The following is a 19,381-nucleotide window of genomic DNA, read 5'->3' as shown; positions in this document are numbered from 1 at the left end:
TTGTTAGGCTCTCAAGAGAGGCTGCTAGGTTGACTCGTGAGGAAACAGAAATGTCACATTGGTGAGGCTAATAAGAGGCTTATTTTGTGGTTGGGACGAAGGCTCATTGATAGAGTAGATGGAGCTATACTCTGCATTTGGCCCATGATCTAATTGGCCTGAGGGTACTTAATGATTTACATCAAGTTCAAAATAGTTGCAATCCTCCACACAAATATATCTAATTTTGATGGATGTTAAAACTTAAGTAACAAAAAAAAATACACTGGACGATAAAGCCACTATCATCAGAGCAAAACACAACTTTTAATTAGAATATATATATTCTAAAAAATCTTCAAATTCTTTTAATTACATAGGCTGTTTTGTATAACTACCATATTCTTTATTCTCCTAAGTTTACTGTTATTGCTGATATTACCATGGTGATGCAAAGCTCCATTTCCCTGCTGCTGTGATAACTGATAAAATTAAAAACATATTTCAGTAAATGTGAAGCATGGTTTTTTGACAACTTTGTGGCTTGACTTCCAAAAACCTGACCAGTTAGGACTGCTAACTGGAAGTGCTGCAGCATGAGTAGGAATCAGGGATGAGTGGGAGAATCCAACTGCAAATAGAATTAATTGCTTCCATATTTCTCTAAATCATCCACGTACAGGCACAGTACTGCTCCTTTTCTTTCTTTATCTCGCTGCTGTTTTCTTTGATTTCACAGTCTTTCTCACTCTCCCTGCAATTCTCTTTGCTTCTATCCTGTTTCTGTCCTCCCTTCTGAATCACTGATTGATTGAAAGCTAACCTAGCTGCACAGCCTATGCTACAACAAAGTGCCCATTGAGATTATGTATTTTTGTAGAGAATCTTGGTAGCTATTGAAAAAGCATACAGTGATAAAAATGTGCTCCCTATGTGCACAATAATGTGTAAAACAGTCCAAATATTCTTGAATTTACTACTGCCATTTTAAAACATTAGGCGATGAGCAGTGACATTTTAAAGAGACCAATGGTTAAAATGCTCGTAAAAATACATATTCCAGGGAATCATTTCCACACTGTATCAAGTCCTGCCATTCCCAAAAAGATGGAAACACTCAAGTATATGCCTGTGCCGTGTGCTTAAATCAGCTGGAAACTCTCCTGCCAGTTCCGGTGTTAAAAATGGTAGAATATTCATTATGAGGTGAGCTAAGGAAAAGCTGATAGAGCTAATATTGATATATGAAAGATAATGCATATTTGAACAGCCAAGAGACATGAAACATGCACACAATGCCGAAGTGTCCATTAGTAAAGGTGGAAAAGAGAAAGGTTATGATTATGCATCATTCACTGAAATTTTCTAGTCAATGTGATGCTGCTATCAACACAGCCGATCAAATACTAGGATCCATTTCAAGAGCATTTAAGTATAACTGAAAACAAGTTATACTAACAAGATGATCACAGGTGATGCCACTTTAAGAGTACTATAAAATTAGTGACTTGCATTGCATAAATTTTCCTTGGAGGGAACTGAGAATCAATGTTGTTCATTTTAATAGTCTCCCCTGTAACTTGTAAACCAATAAGTTTATCACTGGTATAAATTTTAACATGCATTTGATTTTTGCAGAAAATGGATAAGATTTGATAAATGGTAAAATAAAACCCATACAGAGTATCAGGGCAGATTTTCCTCTGCTTTGCACTTGGGAAACATTCCAGGGATTTCCTGGGGATTCCGTGGGGGGTGGGGGACACGGAGAGCTTGCTCTTGAAACATGGGGAAGCATGGGCAGCTATGTAAATGTGGTGGGAGGACTTTAATGGCACCTCCGGTCTCATTTTGCTGCAAGTACGCCAGTAGATAGCCATTAGGATGGGTACCCAGAAGAAGCAGGCAGTGCCCTTGGACTTGGCCCCTCTCAGATCAGAGTATCTGAAGGGACAGGCAGCAAGGTCATGGACCCAAAAAGTTGTCATTTTTGCTCCCTCAGAGATCCTTAGGTGTGTAAGCTGGGAGCTTTCCATCTGAAGTACGTAATTTTATGGGTAGAGGGAAAATTGGTGCATTACTAACTTACAATGTGCAATTTTAGGCACCCTCCAAAATGGACATTAATGAGTCAAAAGGATTCAAAGAGCAACAAGGATGATATTAAGACTTATGGCCCCGAATTTCCTCGTATTTTTCGGTGCAACAACGGCATAAGTACGACATGGTGCTGAGATTTTGAGCACAAAAGTTTGAGGAAATCCATGCATAAGTGGCATGCCAGTTTTTTTTGCTCTGCCCAGCTTTCCTCAATATTTTGCACTGATTCAGTGAAATCTCCACCGAAACCATCTGCCGTTCAGTAACGTAGCTCAACCCCTATGCAAAAGACCAGAGAACGCAAGTTTCCTGCATTTGCACCAGCTCTGAACATTCTGTAAATTTATGCCCAAAATTTTAGGCACAGCAGAAACCAGTCATATTTCTGGTGTTTTAAGTCGATTTTTTTAAGTAGTTTCTTTTTTTATTCCTCCTCACTGAGAGGAGGATATCCATTAGGATGAGTATCTTTCTATATTTTCAATGCATTTTTCTAAACATGTTGTGCCTAATTTGCATAAATGAAGGTTTGATGGCTTCAAACTTCCATTTTCACATGTAAAGAGGGACTTAAAGAAGGAATATGGCAAAAGTTCCACACTTTCCTCTAGCCCCGATTGTTTGCACTGATTTTACAAGTTTACGCTTGTTTATACCGGTTTTTAAGTTCTGATGCATGTTGATGAGATTGTCAGTGAAGATTGGCATAAAAACTGGCGTAAATTTCACTGTAATTTCAGTTTAAGTAGGATCAAGGAAATTCCAAGCCCAATGAGGGGAGAATTGCTTTCTTTGAGGATGTGGGACATAGTCCTGGTCCTTGAATTGCTGAGCGGTAATATGAATTAAACTGTTTATATTTAGTCTAGAACTAGAGAATACAAATATAAAAACAAAAAATGCAGTAGATAAGCATCTCAAAGTGAAAGCTAAGTTAATATTTCAAATATAACCCTTCATCAGAACTGGGAACACAGATTTGAAATTAATGTTTCAAGTGAGACAAGATTCCCCCATCCCCCTTCTATCTCCCTCTCTCCAACCCTGTTCCAATCGACTTCCACCTCCTTAACATCACTCGTCTCCGCCCCTGCCCCTGCCTCAGCTCATCTGCTCATTCATGCCTTTGTTACCGCTAGACTCGACTATTACAATGCTCTCCTGGCTGGCCTCCCATCTTGCACCCTCCATAAACTTGAGCTCATCCAAAACTCTGTTCCACTTATCCTCACGCACCAAATCCCGTTCACCCATCACCCCTTTGTTCGCTGACCTGCATTGGCTCTCGGTCTGGCAATGCCTATATTTTAAAAATTCTCATCCTTGTTTTTCAAATCCCTCCATGGCCTCGCCCCTCCCTATCTCTGTGACGTCCTCCAGCCCTACAACCCTCCGAGATCTCTGCGCTCCATCAATTCTGGGCTCTTGCGCAGCCCCGATTTTCAGCACTCCACGTGCCTTCAACTGCCTAGGCCCTAAGCTCTAGAATTCCTTCCCTAAACCTTCTCCGCCTCTCTCTCACCCCTTAAGTCACTCCTTAAAACCTACCTCTTTGACTAAGCTTTTGGTCATCTGTCCTAATATCGTCTTATGTGGCTCGATGTTCAAATTTTGTCTGATAACATTCCTGTGAAGCGCCTTGGGTCGTTTTACTACGTTAAAAGCGCTATAAAAATGCGAGTTGTTATTGTTGACTCCCTGTCTACAACACCACAGGTAATAAAAAGCTGCCCAGAAAGTTTCCCCCAACTCTCCTTGTCCTGTGCAGTCCGAGGAACTTGCAGGTTGCTCCTCCCACCAGCAGGCGGAGCAGTAACTGTGCGCAGGGCAGCAGGGGCGAAGCGCTGTGATCCCATGAATCGGCCTTGTTTGTAACTTTACTTCGGGGGTTGTACTGGATCGTTATAATCGGAAAGGCGCTGCGAAGCAGTCCCGTTGGGACTGAGCAGACTCAATTAGGCCGCGGTTCGCTCTTTATGTCGCAGTCTCCAGGTTGGAGTCTGGAGGGCCGCCGCCATCATCATCATGATGTCGCTGCCGGTGCTGCAGAGCAACAGTGGGCTGATGCGGAGGATCCTGGCCCACTTTCCCCGGGACCTGAGCTTGGCTTTCGCTTACGGCTCCGGCCTCTTCGGACAGGCAGGGCACCCGGTCCCGAGTGTAAGTGAGGGAGAAAGGGGCGGGGTGATGGTGGTAAGGAAGAGGGAGGAAGCGAGTGAGATAGGGACACTATTAATGGTACTAACATGACGGGAGACCCTTATTAATTGTACGAATATAGGGGGAAAATGGGGTGAAAACCAATATCAATGCTGCTAATATGGGGGAGGGGGAGGGGGAGGGGAAGAGAGACCCTTATTAACCGTAGGCAGTCCTGTTCACCCCCTCACCCCTGTGCTTGATTCCTGGTCTACCAACCTCGAATTTAAAATTCTCATCCTAATGTTCAAATCCCTCCATGAGTCTTATTCCCTCCTCCAGCCCCTATAATCGTCGGAGATCTCAGCGCTCCTCCAATTCCAGTCCCTTGTGCATCCCTGGTTTCCATCACCCCACCATTGGTGGCTTATGGCTTCAGCTGCCTGGGCCCTAAGCTCTGGAATTCCCTCCCTAAACCTCTCTACCTCTCCTCCTATTAAGATGCTCTTTAAAACCTACCTCTTTGATCAAGCTTTTGATTACCTGTCCTCGTGTCTCCTTCTTTGACTCGGTGTCACTTTTTGTCTGATTACGCTCCTGTAAAGCGCCTTGGGATGTTTTACTATATTAAAGGTGCTACATAAATGCAAATTGTTGTAGTAATGTGAGGGGAGAGACCCTTATTGATTGGTAGTAACATGGGGTAAACCCTTAATAGTGGTACTTATATGGGGTGAAATAAGCCTTTTATTAATGATAACATATGAGGGGAGAGAGACTCTTATTAATGGTAGTAACATATGGGGAGAGAGCGATACCCTTATTGATGGTAGTAACATGAGGGAGACCCTTATTAATTGTATGAATATAGGGAGGTATGGGGTGAAAACCAATATTAATGGTACTAATGTGTGATTGTGAGAGAACCTTTATGATACTAATGTGGGGGGAGGAGATACTTTTTAATAATAATATGGGGGTGAAATGGTACTAATATATGCAGGGAGAGAGACCCTTTATTAATAGTATTAACATAGAGGGTTAAAGGGAGACCTTTATTAATTTGTAGTAAGATGAGGGGAGAGACCTTTATTAATGGTATTAACATGTGGGGAGAGAGACTTATTAATATGGTGGGGGGGGGGTGGCAGAGAGAGAAAGAGAGAGAGACTGTTATCCATGGTAGTAATATATGGGGGGGGAAACCCATTATTAATGGCACCAACTTTTGGGGGGGGGTGTTGGGGGAGAAGACCCTTATTAATGGTACTCATGGTGTGGGAGAGGAACCTTTTATTAATGGTACTAACAAGAAGGGAGAGAGATTCATGAGGTGAGGAAGAGAGAGACCCTTTTTAATAGGGGAGATGAGAGTATCATTAAGGGTTTCTATCATATGAGGGAGGGAGAGTGAGACCTTTCATTAATAGTTCAATCCTATGTGGTGGGAGAGACCCCACTTTCTGATGGTGCTAATGTGAGGTGGGGAGGACTGGAAAGAGAGAGCCCCTTATTAATGGTACTAACAATGGGTTGGGAAGAGACACTTACTAATGGTTCTATCATATGGGGATAGACCAGAGAGAGAGAACATGTATTAATGTTGCTAAAATATGGGAGGGGAAGAGCAGTCTCTTAATGGTATGTTGCCAAGATTACAGTTGCAGGGTATTTTTGAGCTCAGTAGCTCTTAATCCAAACTGAGTATCCAATTCTCAGCAGGTTAGCTAATCTATAACTTAATTAACTTCCAGGATATACAGTTTGATCTAAATTTGAACAGTCAAAAGGAAAGAAAATTGTTTAGGTATTGCTATCACAGTTCTGAGGAGCAGGGCAAACCCTGAGGAGTTGCTGATAAGATTACAGGATATACCAAAACATTTTGCTGTTGTGTGAGAAGTTATAAAACAGCTTCTCTGTCCTACTGTTTTTTGAGCAGAGAGGTACAGGGTGCATCCATCAAGGTAAGCTATATTAGTTGTAGGGAATGGAATATTTTCCTATTTTAGGTACCCAGTTCTGAGCTACACAGTGAAGTGCCCTCTACTTTGCCCTAACCTAAGAAGAGCATCATCCACTTCACTAGTTTCCACTCCAGAAATACAGCTAACCAATTGAGCAGTACCACCTGCAATGCTGATGTGTTTGAGCCTGACACTATGATACATATTTTGGGGGTTAATAACCAGTGTATTTAATACTTGTATAGAAAATATTGTCTGAAAAGTACAGTTGACATCGTGAAATAATCTTCTTGCAGAAAAGAGGGCACTTGCTTTCCATAGTTTTCATGACAATAATACCCTCAGCTACAGAATTTGTATCGTGTCTCATTTAAAAAAAAAATTGAAGTACAGACTTCCAAGGGTTTTATTGTTGGCCCCCATTTATGCATTACATTAAACAGCCCGGAGAGCAAATTTGAGGCCTTTTTGATGTTACCAAAAACATCGTCCCCTTGTTCCATTGGTGTCCTTGTGAAACACCAGCACTGGAATGATGTGACCAAAACTAATTTGGGGTAGCTCCCTTTCTCTCAGATCAATTGGGCACTTATGTTATTTGTATCCAAATATGGTCAACTACAATTAATAGCTTGACCAGTAATAATTAAGTTATTACTATGAGGTATTATTGTGCAAATAGAAATTAACCAATTCTGAAGTGCTTTGTTGCTATAATTAAGATTACAAGAGAAAAACTGAGGACAACAACAACTTGCATTTATATAGCACCTTTAACGTAGTAAGACATCTCGAGGTGCTTCACACAAGCATTATCACACCAAGCCACATATGGAGATATTTGAACAGGTGACCAAAAGATTGGTGAAAGAGGTAGATTTTAAGGAGTGTCTTAAAGGAAAGGATAGGTTTAGGGAGGGAATTCTTAGCGCGTGGGGTCTAGGCAGCTGAAGGCATGGCCGCCAATTGTTGAGCAATTGAAATCAGGGATATGCAAGAGGCCAGAATGGGAGGAGCGCAGAGGTCTCGAAGGTTGTAAGGCTGGAGGAGGTTAGAGATAGGGAGCAGTGAGGCCATGGGGGGAATTGAAAACCAGGATGAGAATTTTCAAATCAAGGCGTTGCCTGACTGGGAGCCAATGTAGGTCAGTAAGAACAGGGGTGATGGGTGAACTGGACTTGGAACGATTTAGGATGCGGGCAGAAAAGTTTTGGATGAGCTCAAGTTTTTGGAGGGTGGAAGAGGGGAGGTCGGCCAGGAGTAGTCAAGACTAGCGGTAACAGAGGCATGGATGAGGGTTTCAGCAGCAGATGAGCTGAGTCAGGGGCGGAGAGGGGCGATGTTACGGAGGTGGAAGTAGGCAGTCTTGGTGATGGAGAGGATATGTGGTTGGAAGCTCATCTCGGTCAAATAGGACGCCATGGTTGCGAACGGTCTGGTTCAGCTTCAGACAGTGGCCAGAGAACGGAGTTTGTGGCGGGGACTAAAGACAATTGCTTCGGTCTTCCCAATATGTAGTTGAAGGAAATTTTTACTCATCCAGTACTGAATGTCGGACAAGCAATGTGAAACATCAGAGACAGTGGAGGTGTCATGAGAGGTGTTGGTGAGGTAGAGCTGGGTGTCAGCAGCATACACGTGGAACGTGACGTGTGTTTTCGGATGATGTTGCTGAGGGGTAGCATGTAGATGAGAAATAGGATGCCAAGGATAAATCCTTGGGGGACTCCCAGTGTGGGAGCTGGAAGAGAAGCCATTGCAGGTGATTCAGGTTGTGACCAGTTGAGGACAGGTTGTGATGCAGAAAAGAATCATTAAAATTAATGAGTGTAACAAAGCTGGTGTTCTTGGCTGCGAGTCTTCCTTCCATAGCCATTTTCATTCATTATTTTCTTGACCTTTGCCTCTTGTTGTGCCTCTTGTCATCCTGTTGCTTTCTGTCTCCTTATTCCCTCACTCTCTTGGATGCTGCTTCCTGTGATTTGTATTTTGAGTACCCAGATCAAAAGTACTAACTGTCTTACTGAAGAGGCACCCTTCTGCTATTCAGCTCACAAATGATAAGGTTTAATGATGGGAGAAAAACAAAATAACAGTGTATGATAGAGCCTGCATTCTTGCTCGATCTAGTTCAGTGTACATCCCTGATGTCTGAATATTTGACCCTGATACCTTTTGGCGTAATAGCAGAGTTTCTTCTGCTCCTTTAATGATGGGCTAACTTATTACTTTTTCCATTGGCAATGCTTTTTAATTATGAATAAAATAATGTAAATTGTTTACTCATAAGATTTACTTGTTTCTTACCTAAATATGTTGTTCACTTTTCCATCTTTAGAACAATATGTTGGATTTTGTCTTTGCTGTGGATGATCCTGTGACTTGGCATACAATGAATATCATGAAAAACCCACGGCATTATTCATTTTTGAGATTTTTTGGACCAAAGCATGTTAGTAAAATACAGAATAATTATGGAGCTGGAATATATTACAATACGTTAGTACCATGTGATGACAGGGTAAGTAAGCTCAACATGAAATGTAGCTTTGTATTGTTAACCACAGGAACTAAATGTATCTAGTCTTGATGGTAAAGTGCATACATTTGGAAACATGCGGTGAGAAGCATTTTATCCATTTGTATTGCATCAAGGGTTGTGCTACACATGTCAATAAAGCACTTTAACTGTAGAAAATATTGTTTGGCATTTTTCTATGAATCTGCAAAAAAAGTGGATATAAATATTCATGTATATATATATATATAAAAATCTCATCTCATCATGGATGATATGCTGTGTTATAAATACAGAAGTGTTGTGCCATATAATGCATGGCCACTTTAAGCCACAAAGTCTATGCTGTTAAGTAAACAGTGGATGAGGTTATCATTTAATTCCACTTCAAGAAGCAAGTCAGAACCCTGAGTTGGTTTCGCTTTTTTAAAATTCTGATTGGTAATTATGGGGTTACAAACATTCTAGCTGCTGTGTCTATTAAGGTATTTTCAACTGCTGGGAATCTTTATACACTCCAAATGCCAACCTTTGCTTTTTTATGCTATCTTATTTTTTAAAGGAATTTGCATAGTGACATTTCCAAGTGAGATACAGGAAATACATGTTTGACATACCATTTAGCTTCTCAATTAATAAGAGATGCTTTTTAAAAGAAATTTATGAATACAGTATTTTCTGTTGCTGTTTGAATTTCTTATACCAATATCAATTACCCCCTTTGCCCCATTTGACAGAAAAACATGCTGATGATTGAACATGCTGTGCGATGAGGCTGCCATTATAATTAGGTTCTAAATTTCTTTTCTTTTAGAATGTCTGTTTGTTTTATCCACAAAATTGAAAACTACTTCAACTAATAAAATTATAATAAATTTATATGGAGCTTTGCCAAATCAAATCACTATATAAGATATACTAGAGGGTTGAATCTATTTAGATCAATGAAGAGAAACAAATGCTGTCTCCTTAAATTGTATTTCATTCGGATACTATTATCAGCATTTGCCATTGCAGAAGAGATTATCACAGCAAAATTCTCACTTGCAGAAACTACAAGCTGAGGAGATATATTTCTCATTGTAACATGGCAGCCATTTTAAAGGCCATTAAAACAAAATATATTAATGAATTCCCAACATCTCAATATCTGACATAAGCACAGTATTTTCAACATCAGTTTAAAAGGTACAGTAACTGTAGCAACTGTAGGAACCTAATGTAACAAGGAACTATGATGACTAAGATCAGTATATGTGAATAACCTGCTAGAATTATCATGAAATACTTTTTTTTCAGATAATCAAATATGGTGTTATCAGTACAGGAACTCTGATTGAAGACCTTCTTCATTGGAAGAATTTATACATTGCTGGAAGACTGCACAAACCTGTGAGTTATGTTAGCTATAGCTGCTTTGAGCCCAGAACCTGGTTGGAGTGTTGTGTTGAAATGTCATTTGATAATTTATTGGATGCTGATATTTAGTTTGGACAGACCGTTTGTCATTTTATTATTGGTTCCTCCTTTTAGTGGCATTCTTGAAGTTGTTTTGGTGACTTCATTCAGTGCCACCACTTGTCAGTCTGTACAAAACAGGCTAAAAGGGCTCAAATCAAATAAATCTCCAGGGACAGACTGTATTGATCCCCAATTATCAAGAGAGACAATGGTTGAGCTTCATGAGTCTTTGAAGGTCATTATGATTGAGTCAAAAATTAGGGGGACTTGTTAGCTTCGAAATGGGCTAAAGTGGTGCATGTTTTCCAAAGGGTAGCTACAGCCCCAATATCATTGTTAATACTGGTAAAATAATTGAACTGATTATCAGCAGTAAATGTGAGAATTACCTGCTTGAAAAAACCAATAAAAGCAGCCAACATGGATTCTGGGGGGGGGAGGGATTAAAACTGACCGACTTCCTTGATTTATATTTTTGAGGCAGTGACATCCCTAGTAGACTGTAAGCCCTACAACATGGTACACCTTGACTTCCAAAAAGTATTGTACACAATTATTTTATATGAAAGGCTATTGTATAAGCTTGAAGCAGCGGAGATTAAATGTAAAACTTGGGAAAGGAGAAGAAATTGGCTGACGGTCTAGAAGCGCCTGGGTACTTGTTAGGTGAAAGAGTGCTGAGTGGGACGCCTCAGGGATCTGCGTTGGGACCCTTACTGTTGGACACAGCTCAGGAACTAGAGAATGTGTGTGACAAAATATGTAAGTGGATAGAACAATGGCAGATGAAATTTAATGCAGACAAACGTAAAGAACTTCACGTAAGAAGAAACAAATGGGTGATGTGAATACTCCATGAATGATGTTGAAATATTTGAGGATTAAATTGAAAGAAACTTAAGTTTTTGTGGACTAAATGGGGGTAATTTTCAACTTAGTTTTACACTCCAGCAATATCATTGTGGATCAGGTCATTATAGATACTGCCTGATTTTCCTTTCCATTGATTTCAATGGAAATTTGATTTTTTAAAAATAATTTTAACCTAAATTGTCCTGTTTTCCACACTTCAGGATAGGAGGGTGTGATTATCTACAATGCAGACCACCCAAATATTTCAGTGTTGCTCTGACTAAATCACAATCACTTCTGATGAGCAAAGTTAAATCCCACCAGTGCCTATTCCTCACTATCACCTGCTTCTGCTAGTTTACCTAGTGATTTGAAACCAATCTTTTTCAAATGATGCTCAAGATTGGGAATTCAATTTTAGGCTATGTGATTGAATACCTAAGTACGTTATTAGTAGAGTTAAAATAGGGTTCAACCTGTACCTCATACATTAAAATGAAAAATGTACACTATTTGGTTCTGGTTCATGAGCAGTGCAATCATCACAAGTTGATAAGCTTGACTGAACAACTCAAATAAAAGTGAGTTTTATAGAGGCTATTTGCTGAGTACTACTTACTTCCTTAAAATTAATTGTTGAGAAAATAGAGCTTTAAAACTCAAAACATTTCTTTCAAGCTTGGTTGATACAATGCTAAAAATAATTGGATCAAGAGAACTTGGTGTTACCAAGGTAACATATTCCCCAGCGAAAAGTATTATGTAAACTTTTCATATTTACGTACTGATACTCTACAGGTTAAATGAATAATCACCTGTTTCATTTGAAGCTCTTTGGTAGATACTTATCTAACTACGTTGTATAAATAAGTGTTAATTTTGATGCAGAATATTTCATTTACATTAAATATGGAATGTCTGCAATTGCTGACAATTTTTTAAAATGTTCTTGGGATGTGGGCGACGCTGGAAAGGTCGCAACTATAGCCGATTCCCAAGTTGCCCCGAGAAGATGGTAGTGGGTCTTCTCCTTGGACTGTAGCAGCCTTTTGATGGTAGTGCTCCCACAATGGTGTATTGACCCAGTGATGACGTATGGCCAAATCAGGATGCTATATGACATATGTGTGATGTTCCAATGACATTGCTGCTCTTGTCCTTCTGCGCGCTCATGGATAGTGTAGTACTTGTGAATGTTGTTGCAGCTGCATCCGTCCAGGCGAGTGGTGAGCCTTCCATCACACTTCTGATTTGAGCCTTGTAGAGGCTTCCAGTGGTCAGGAGGTGTGCCACTTGTTGCAGAGTACCCAGCCTCTATCTTACACTTGTAGCCACGGTGTTGATCTGAATTGTTTGGTTTCTAGTCAGTGATGACCCCTAAGATGTTGATGGTTGGAGACTCGGTAGTGGTTCTGCCATTGAAGGTTAGGGGGAGATGGCTGGACTTGCACTTGATGCTCGTTACCTAGCACTTATGTGGCACGAATGTTACCTGCCACTTTGCACCTCAAGTCTGGATGTTATCTAGGTGCTGCTGTAGACTGGCATGGGCTGCTTCGTTATCGAAGGAGTTGTGAATGAAGCTGTACACTAGAATCATCAGCAAACCGTTCCAGCACTGTCCTTACGATGGAGGGAAGGTCATTGATGAAGCAGTTAAAGATGGTTGGGCCGAGGATACTTCTCTGAGGAACTCCTGCAGTGATGTCCTAGGGCTATCGTGACTGGCCCTTGGCAACATTAGTTCTATTATAGTTAATATGTCCTCAATGAAAGCCATAAACTCTTTATACTTTAAATACTAAGAGTTATTTAACTCTATTTATTTTCAGTTTAGTGAATTGATGCTCTTGAAATCAGGTGCCATTCTTTTATTTGTATAATTTGCATGACCCTTTTTGCTGTATGAGTAATAAAATATATGCCACAAATACTGTACTTGTATATCACAGACCATTCAAATGTAAACCAAAAGGATAAAAGGTTATTCCGAGCAGCTTTAAGAATATTGGAACCAGATTTAAAGGGCTTTGGTTCACATTCCAGCCTCCAATTCATACTCACACCTGGGTACCTTCTGTGGGTTAATTTTGCCAATTTTTTTCAACAGGTCACTAGAGGCGAATTGCATGCAATTATAGTAAATTTATCTGTTAAGGTCGAGCCAAGTATATAAGCTGTCTTTTGCCTAGAATCGCCTCAAAATAGTTTGTTTTTGCATTATGTAGGTCTTCCTGCAATATTGCTCAAACAAAAGAACAATTAGGTAAATTGTTTCCAGGCCTCTGCTTCCCAGTAGTTAGTTGTATGAATAAGGAACTGCCTTGATTGACTTGCTCCTCGGGTAAAACACACATCTTACTCTGTGCAGCAGTGGGTCCATGTATTAATGCTCCGTACTCATACACTCTGAAAGCCCTGGCAGAGCATCATTGAAATCTGTGTTCATTTGCAGGTGAAGATACTAATCCAAAATGAAAATGGCAAATTACAAGCTGCACTGGCTAGGAATCTGAAAAGTGCAGTGATTACAGCCTTTCTCATGCTGCCAGAATCATTTACTGAGGAGGAACTCTATTTTCGTATTGCTGGACTCTCCTACTCTGGTTTGTTTGTTTTTGTAATACAGTTGACTCCACTTAGATAAATATTTCAATTAACTGAATAGAAATTGAAAATCCAAACTCATTTTCTGTGTGCACCCATTGCATTCACTCATGTTAGCTGAATCCCTTGTTTTCATTTATAACCCCCTTTATGGCCTTGTCCCACCCTTTCTCTGCAATCCCTTGCAGCCCCATATACCTTCCCAAATGCTGCATTCCTCTGACACTCCCCTTCCCTTTGCCCCACCCCCTCCCTTTGCCCCACCATTGGTGACGGAGCTAGTTCTGTGGAACTCCTCCCACCAACCTTTCTGCTTCTCTCTCTCTTTTTAAAAGCTTCAAAACTCCTCCCTTCGATCAAGCTTTCGGTCACCCCTCCTAATCTCTCTTCCTGGCGCAATGTCCGTGAAGCACCTGGGGTTTTTTTTTAAATATTTTAATTAGAGGTGTTGTATAAATGCAAGTTGCTGTTGCTTTAATATTGTGATCACAAAAACAAGCCACTTCAGTAGAGGTGCTAAGACACTAGAAGCTTGAATTGGTGTGAAAACTGTCATAGAATTCATTTTCTTTTTAATTAGGTGACTTTAGAATGATGATAGGGGAAGATCGATCAAAAGTAATGAATATCGTCAGTGCAAACATGGAAAATTTCCAAAGACTGTACAATAACATTTTACAGGAGTGCCCTCAAGTGGTCTACAAGCAGCAGCTGGGTAAACTAGAGGTATGGAGCTTCAGTTTGCAATGAAGTTTGGATGGAATATTGCATGTATTAGTTAATGTAATTCCTATTATTGAACAATGCTAATTGATGGTATTCATTTTTAAGCTTGATAAAAGCCCAGAAGGTCAATTCAGTCAATTGATGGCTTTGCCCAAAACTCTTCAACAAGAGATAACTCGTTTGGTAGACCAACCAGGGAAAAATAGAGATGTAGAGGAGATCTTGCTTCAAGTAGCCCAGGACCCAGACTGTGGATTACTAATCCAGCAAAGTAAGTGCTATATATTTGACATTTTAGTTAATAACTTATACAGGACTTGTAGAACTTTCACTGCAAAGTTGCAGTGATATTTGATAGTTTGCACTCTTAAAATTCTGAAGGTTTGAGGAGTATAAATTCTAATTCTGAATTCCGTTCAGAGAGGGAAAAAAAGACACTGCATCTGGATCTATTCTGCATCTGCAATACATTGCCCAATGCTGAACATCTAGGCCTGGACCTTCGACACCCCTGCCTTCTCCCCCCGCCCTTTCCCTGGGTTAATGGGTTGCATATTTGGAAGAGCAGGATTATTCTGATGGAGCCTCCTTTAGTCTGTGCAAGAACACACTGCATGAGCATTTGCACAGGCTGATGGGGGGAGAAAAACATTCAGGAGAAGGCACAGGCATCTCGCATAACACACATCCTCTGGTCCACATTCAAAGATGCGAATCGCAAGAAATATGCCGGGACTGTGTTTTCCCAATTTACATATCATTGGACACGAGAAAATGGGGAAGGTACAAAGACAGCGACGCAGTGGAACACTTTCCCTGAGCACTTTTCTGTCCCCACCTGCCTTAGCTTTGCTGAAAAAAGTCTAGTCTCTAATCTCTAATACTTTAAACCAAGTATACTATTTCACCAAGTTTTCATTTTCAACAAGGTTGTGTTCCAGAAAATGGGTTGCATGGAATGCCAGTATTCAAGTTTATGCTCGTAATCCTCCATACTTCGAATTCAAAATCTCATCCATGTCACTGACAGCAGATTCCAGCTCATCACTCACAAAATAGGAAAAAATAAATCATAGTAGCAGTGCTGACTCTACCTAAAAGCATTCTTTAAATCAACCCAGCCAAAGGACTATTATCTCATTGAGGAATAGAGTATGTCTAAAATGAAATCTTCCCAATGACTTGCTCCAAAAACATGGCTACCGAAAAGATTTGTGCTGCGGTTGAAATTTGATTTGCTGCAGTCAAACTTTAATGATGTGGGGCTTTTTGGTATACTTAAATTCAAATTTAATAACGTATAATATGAGACAAAATTAGTGGTGTAAAGACATCATTGCATTACTGATAATGTCCTCATCTATTAATAAAAACTTGGCAAAATGTCTTGCGAAACATTTCACCCTGGAAGTATCCCTGATCAAAAACACACTGAACTTCACCCAAAGAGAGTGCATGTTCTGATTATTTAAAAAAATTAGAGGGGTTTCAATATTAAAATCAAATACACTCAAAAATGTGCTGGTTCTTCTATTTCTTGACTGTCATTTTATAAACTGTTTTCTTCACTCCAGTTTTAGCCAAGCTAGAAGCAGGGATGTAAACTTCTGAGCTTATCTATTTAGTACTGTTGTGTTTCCTTCCAAAGCATTTTCCTCTATATCTGTTCAAACAATCTTTATAAAAGCAGTCCAATGATAAAGCTAATTTGTAAATTCAGATTGTAACTTGACTCATCTACATTAACAGATCCCATCGTGGAATTCAATACTTGAGTGAGAATTTTTTTAAAAATTTAAAGTTTCAGTGGTTTGTTTTTACATCACGGTGTGCATGTGTTGTGAATCTTGAATGTCTGATGTCAGTAAAAGGCAGTAATTACATCTATTCAAAAGGGTTCACTATGTCTGGAATATTCAACATATACTGTAAATGACTATTGTGAGTTTCACTGTGTGCTAATATGCAGATTTTAGACATCCTGATTTAGTTTCACCAGTGAGTAATGTGTTATTACCACATACCTTTAAGGGTGACATGCATTGAACTTTGACAGGAAATGTTGCATGCTTTACAGGCGTTTGCAGTTTAAACACATGGAGGTTGAAGTTTCATTAGCCCAAAATTTCCTGGAAACTTGCGGGTCTCCTGAGGCAGCTTGCTGGTTTCCCCTGGATCAATTTGGGCCAGCTGTAACTCCTGATCCTCCTGGCTGCACATTAAAGTAAGTTTAAAAAGAAAAGACTTATTTTAAGTTGGTGGCCTCCCCTTTAAGGAACCAGAAAAACTGAGCAAAGCATGCTAGTGCATGCTCCACTCAGTTTCTGATTAATGTCAGAGCGGGGTCCTTAAACAGGCATTAGGCCCCTAATTAACATGTACAAGAGGCCTAACGCCTGTTTAAGGTGGCCGCTAGGAATGCCTGAATATTGTCCAAGCCAATATGGTGTCAAATGTATATCAGGCGCCCTTGGGGCATGCTATACAGCCCTTCATATTGGACCATTTTTGCCCCCGTTTCGCACTCGAGATAATCATGGGCAAAATGAGGTCCAATTTGAGCTCCCCCCTCCTTGTTAGTTTACCCTGAAACTTTTTTAGATAACTTAAATTGTTCATGTTATCTTCTAAATAAATAAATCTGTAACTTACAATGTTCCTAAAAACAGAATACACCAGCTGTGTGTGTCCATCCCTCCATCAATTTTCTGCAAGTGATCAAGTTCAGTATAGTGAAGGAATTCTAAATTTCAAATCCGTTAACTTGGGTCATGTCAATGGCTGCACTTTTGAGTTACTATAGAAGTCTAGGTTCTGCTGTTTTTGTTTAGTAGTAACTTAGAAAAAAAAAACTTTGTGACTGAGTGCAAAAATTGAGAGAGAAGCAATAAAAAATAGCTGGAGGACAGTTGCAGGAATTACCCATCTGTCCCAAATTGAATACTGACAGGACTGCACCCCTAGACTTGAAACTGGCACTCCAGGGCCAATTAATTTATATGCATTATCTTTTCCAAGCTATAGTTTCAAATTTCAAACCGAACTGCAAAGAATAACATTTTTTTAAAAAAGCTGGGACTTATTTTTTTTAAAATTGACACATACATAATAAATGCTAAAAAAAAATGTTTTTCCCCCAATTGCTAGGTGTAGCTGGTATAGTGAAATCATCCAGTATGACCCAAAGTGCAAAAGGAATTCTTACTGCTGGTAAGTTTTCTCTGTAAATAATTGTACACTGTAAAGTATTGAGTGCACTCAGTTGAAGTACTACTGGCAATTTAGAGTCTTGTTAAGATTTTCAGACGTTCATGTAATGTTTCATGTGTATTTAGGTATGAAAAAAACAGTTGCCTACAGCATGAAGAAGCTACATAAAATGTGGAGAGGATGGAGAAGAAAATCTTCCTAAAGTTTTTACTATCCATTATTTAAACTAGATTTGAAAAAGACTTTATTTTTTTTATGAAGCACATAATCTATTTGAGTTTTTCATCGGTGATCGGGATACTTTATAAAAAATATTTGTGTATTAATATGTTTGCATCATCTTTGTAAGGACTGGAGGTTAATTCTTCAGCATTGCAGTGGTATTAATAAACATATTTCTTTTCACAAGAATTTCACTGGTAAATATTTCATGAACATAAAAATGTACTATTTATGATATGCAGTATTCAGTATTACAATTTTATGGAACATCTTTGTAAATGTACAAACTTTGCAAGCAGAAAATGTTTAGTAATCAATGGGTTAATTAGGATCCAATCATCATGGAAACTGTCCTGATCTGTACAGATCCAAATGAGGCACCTATGCTACAGTTACTGTAATATTTACAACTGTGAACTCAACCAATAGGAGACCTTTATTCAGATCACGTAATTGTATTTAATCTTCTATAGGTCACACCCATTAAACAAAATGGTGACATCAGTGAGGCTTCAGGTCATGTGATTTGTTTGCTTGGTTTTATGGAATTTGTATCTCTGAATCACTCAAATAAGTTTTTAATTATTTCCATTAGTGAGTTCCCTATCAATGCTATTTCTCGTTTAATTAGATACTTTTATTTTCTGCTTAGTTTAGACATAATTGTTCTTGTTTTAGTAGGGAGGGGAAAATGAGCAGGGATCAGAGATCAAACCAGGACCTTTCCTGTCAGTCTGCTCGGTACCACACCATGTGGTGAATTTACATACTGAACTATGGGGGAGGGGAGGTGGAGTCATACAGCTATCTATTATTGAGGCACTAGTTAATTTAGCAAAACAGGTGCTGGAGAAGATCACAAAAGGGTTGTATAGCAATAGTTATCATTGAGGTACTTGAAACTGAAACCTTTTGCTAGGCAAATGCAGCAGTTTAATGCTCTTGTATTTATTTAGATTGATTTGGCTTTCAGTTGCCTTGTTCACCATTCCACAATAGAATGATTCATTTTAACAGGTGGTGCTTTTTGAATTAAACCTAGGTCTACCTAGCTTTACTAGTTAATCTATTTGATGGAAAAGAAAATTTGAAATGCATTGAATTATACTCGATACTGTGTTTACTGCAACCCTTTTATAGTTGGTAGCAGCAGTTTCGTGCTTACAAAGACTATGAATACAGCATTGTTCAAATTAATTTTTGTCAGTCAGTTGTCAAATACATGTAGAAGGCCGTCACCATATCAAAGTCTCCAACCCAAGTTACTGAAACGCTGTTCGAATGTCTGTTGACCTGATAATGGAGTGTATGTTCTTTTGCCATAAGGACACAATGCCCTCACCCAAGTCCAGAGAGCTTAGCTGCAGGATGGCAAAAACCAAGCCTCAGGGACCCCCAAGTATATATGCAAGGGTACTGCTGGAATTTAACTAGGTAAATCAAGCATATTACACTAAGTTTTACTTCCCTTTGTTCAGCCAGGACCACCCTTGTCGTTAGGCTTACAGGATTATCTGGACCTCAGTGGGAAGGATCCCAGTTTCCAATAACATGACTACACTGCCAGGCACCAAAAAGAGCCAACCTGGTTGGTTAATCC

The 19,381-nt window shown here is 39.5% G+C and overlaps 1 protein-coding gene across 2 annotated transcripts; it reads left to right on the top strand.

Annotated features, from left to right (window-relative positions):
• Nucleotides 1–3,887: 3,887 nt before the first annotated feature.
• On the top strand, nucleotides 3,888–18,285 carry tamm41 (TAM41 mitochondrial translocator assembly and maintenance homolog). Of its 2 annotated transcripts, XM_067999111.1 has the most exons (8): nucleotides 3,888–4,239; nucleotides 8,524–8,706; nucleotides 10,003–10,095; nucleotides 13,472–13,622; nucleotides 14,204–14,349; nucleotides 14,455–14,620; nucleotides 17,497–17,559; nucleotides 17,685–18,285. In XM_067999111.1, the coding sequence occupies exons 1-8, from the start codon at nucleotides 4,105–4,107 to the stop codon at nucleotides 17,759–17,761; spliced, it is 1,014 nt and encodes a 337-aa protein (XP_067855212.1). In that variant the 5' UTR covers nucleotides 3,888–4,104; the 3' UTR covers nucleotides 17,762–18,285. The 2 variants fall into 2 exon arrangements, with proteins under 2 accessions (XP_067855212.1, XP_067855213.1); XM_067999112.1 differs by lacking the exons at nucleotides 17,497–17,559; nucleotides 17,685–18,285 and adding an exon at nucleotides 16,427–16,569.
• The last annotated feature ends 1,096 nt before the right edge of the window (nucleotides 18,286–19,381 follow it).

Source organism: Heptranchias perlo, chromosome 17 (assembly GCF_035084215.1).
Source record: "Heptranchias perlo isolate sHepPer1 chromosome 17, sHepPer1.hap1, whole genome shotgun sequence".
NCBI classification, from domain to species: Eukaryota; Metazoa; Chordata; class Chondrichthyes; order Hexanchiformes; family Hexanchidae; genus Heptranchias; species Heptranchias perlo.
This window is presented reverse-complemented; position numbering and strand designations above follow the sequence as displayed.

Bases quoted from the DNA above. Each gene is read 5' to 3' on its own strand.
- tamm41 (XM_067999111.1), top strand. From the start codon at position 4,105: ATGATGTCGCTGCCGGTGCTGCAGAGCAACAGTGGGCTGATGCGGAGG. The intron at 4,240-8,523 runs GTAAGTGAGGGA...TTCCATCTTTAG, and splicing joins CAGGGCACCCGGTCCCGAGT to AACAATATGTTGGATTTTGT. The intron at 10,096-13,471 runs GTGAGTTATGTT...GTTCATTTGCAG, and splicing joins CTGGAAGACTGCACAAACCT to GTGAAGATACTAATCCAAAA.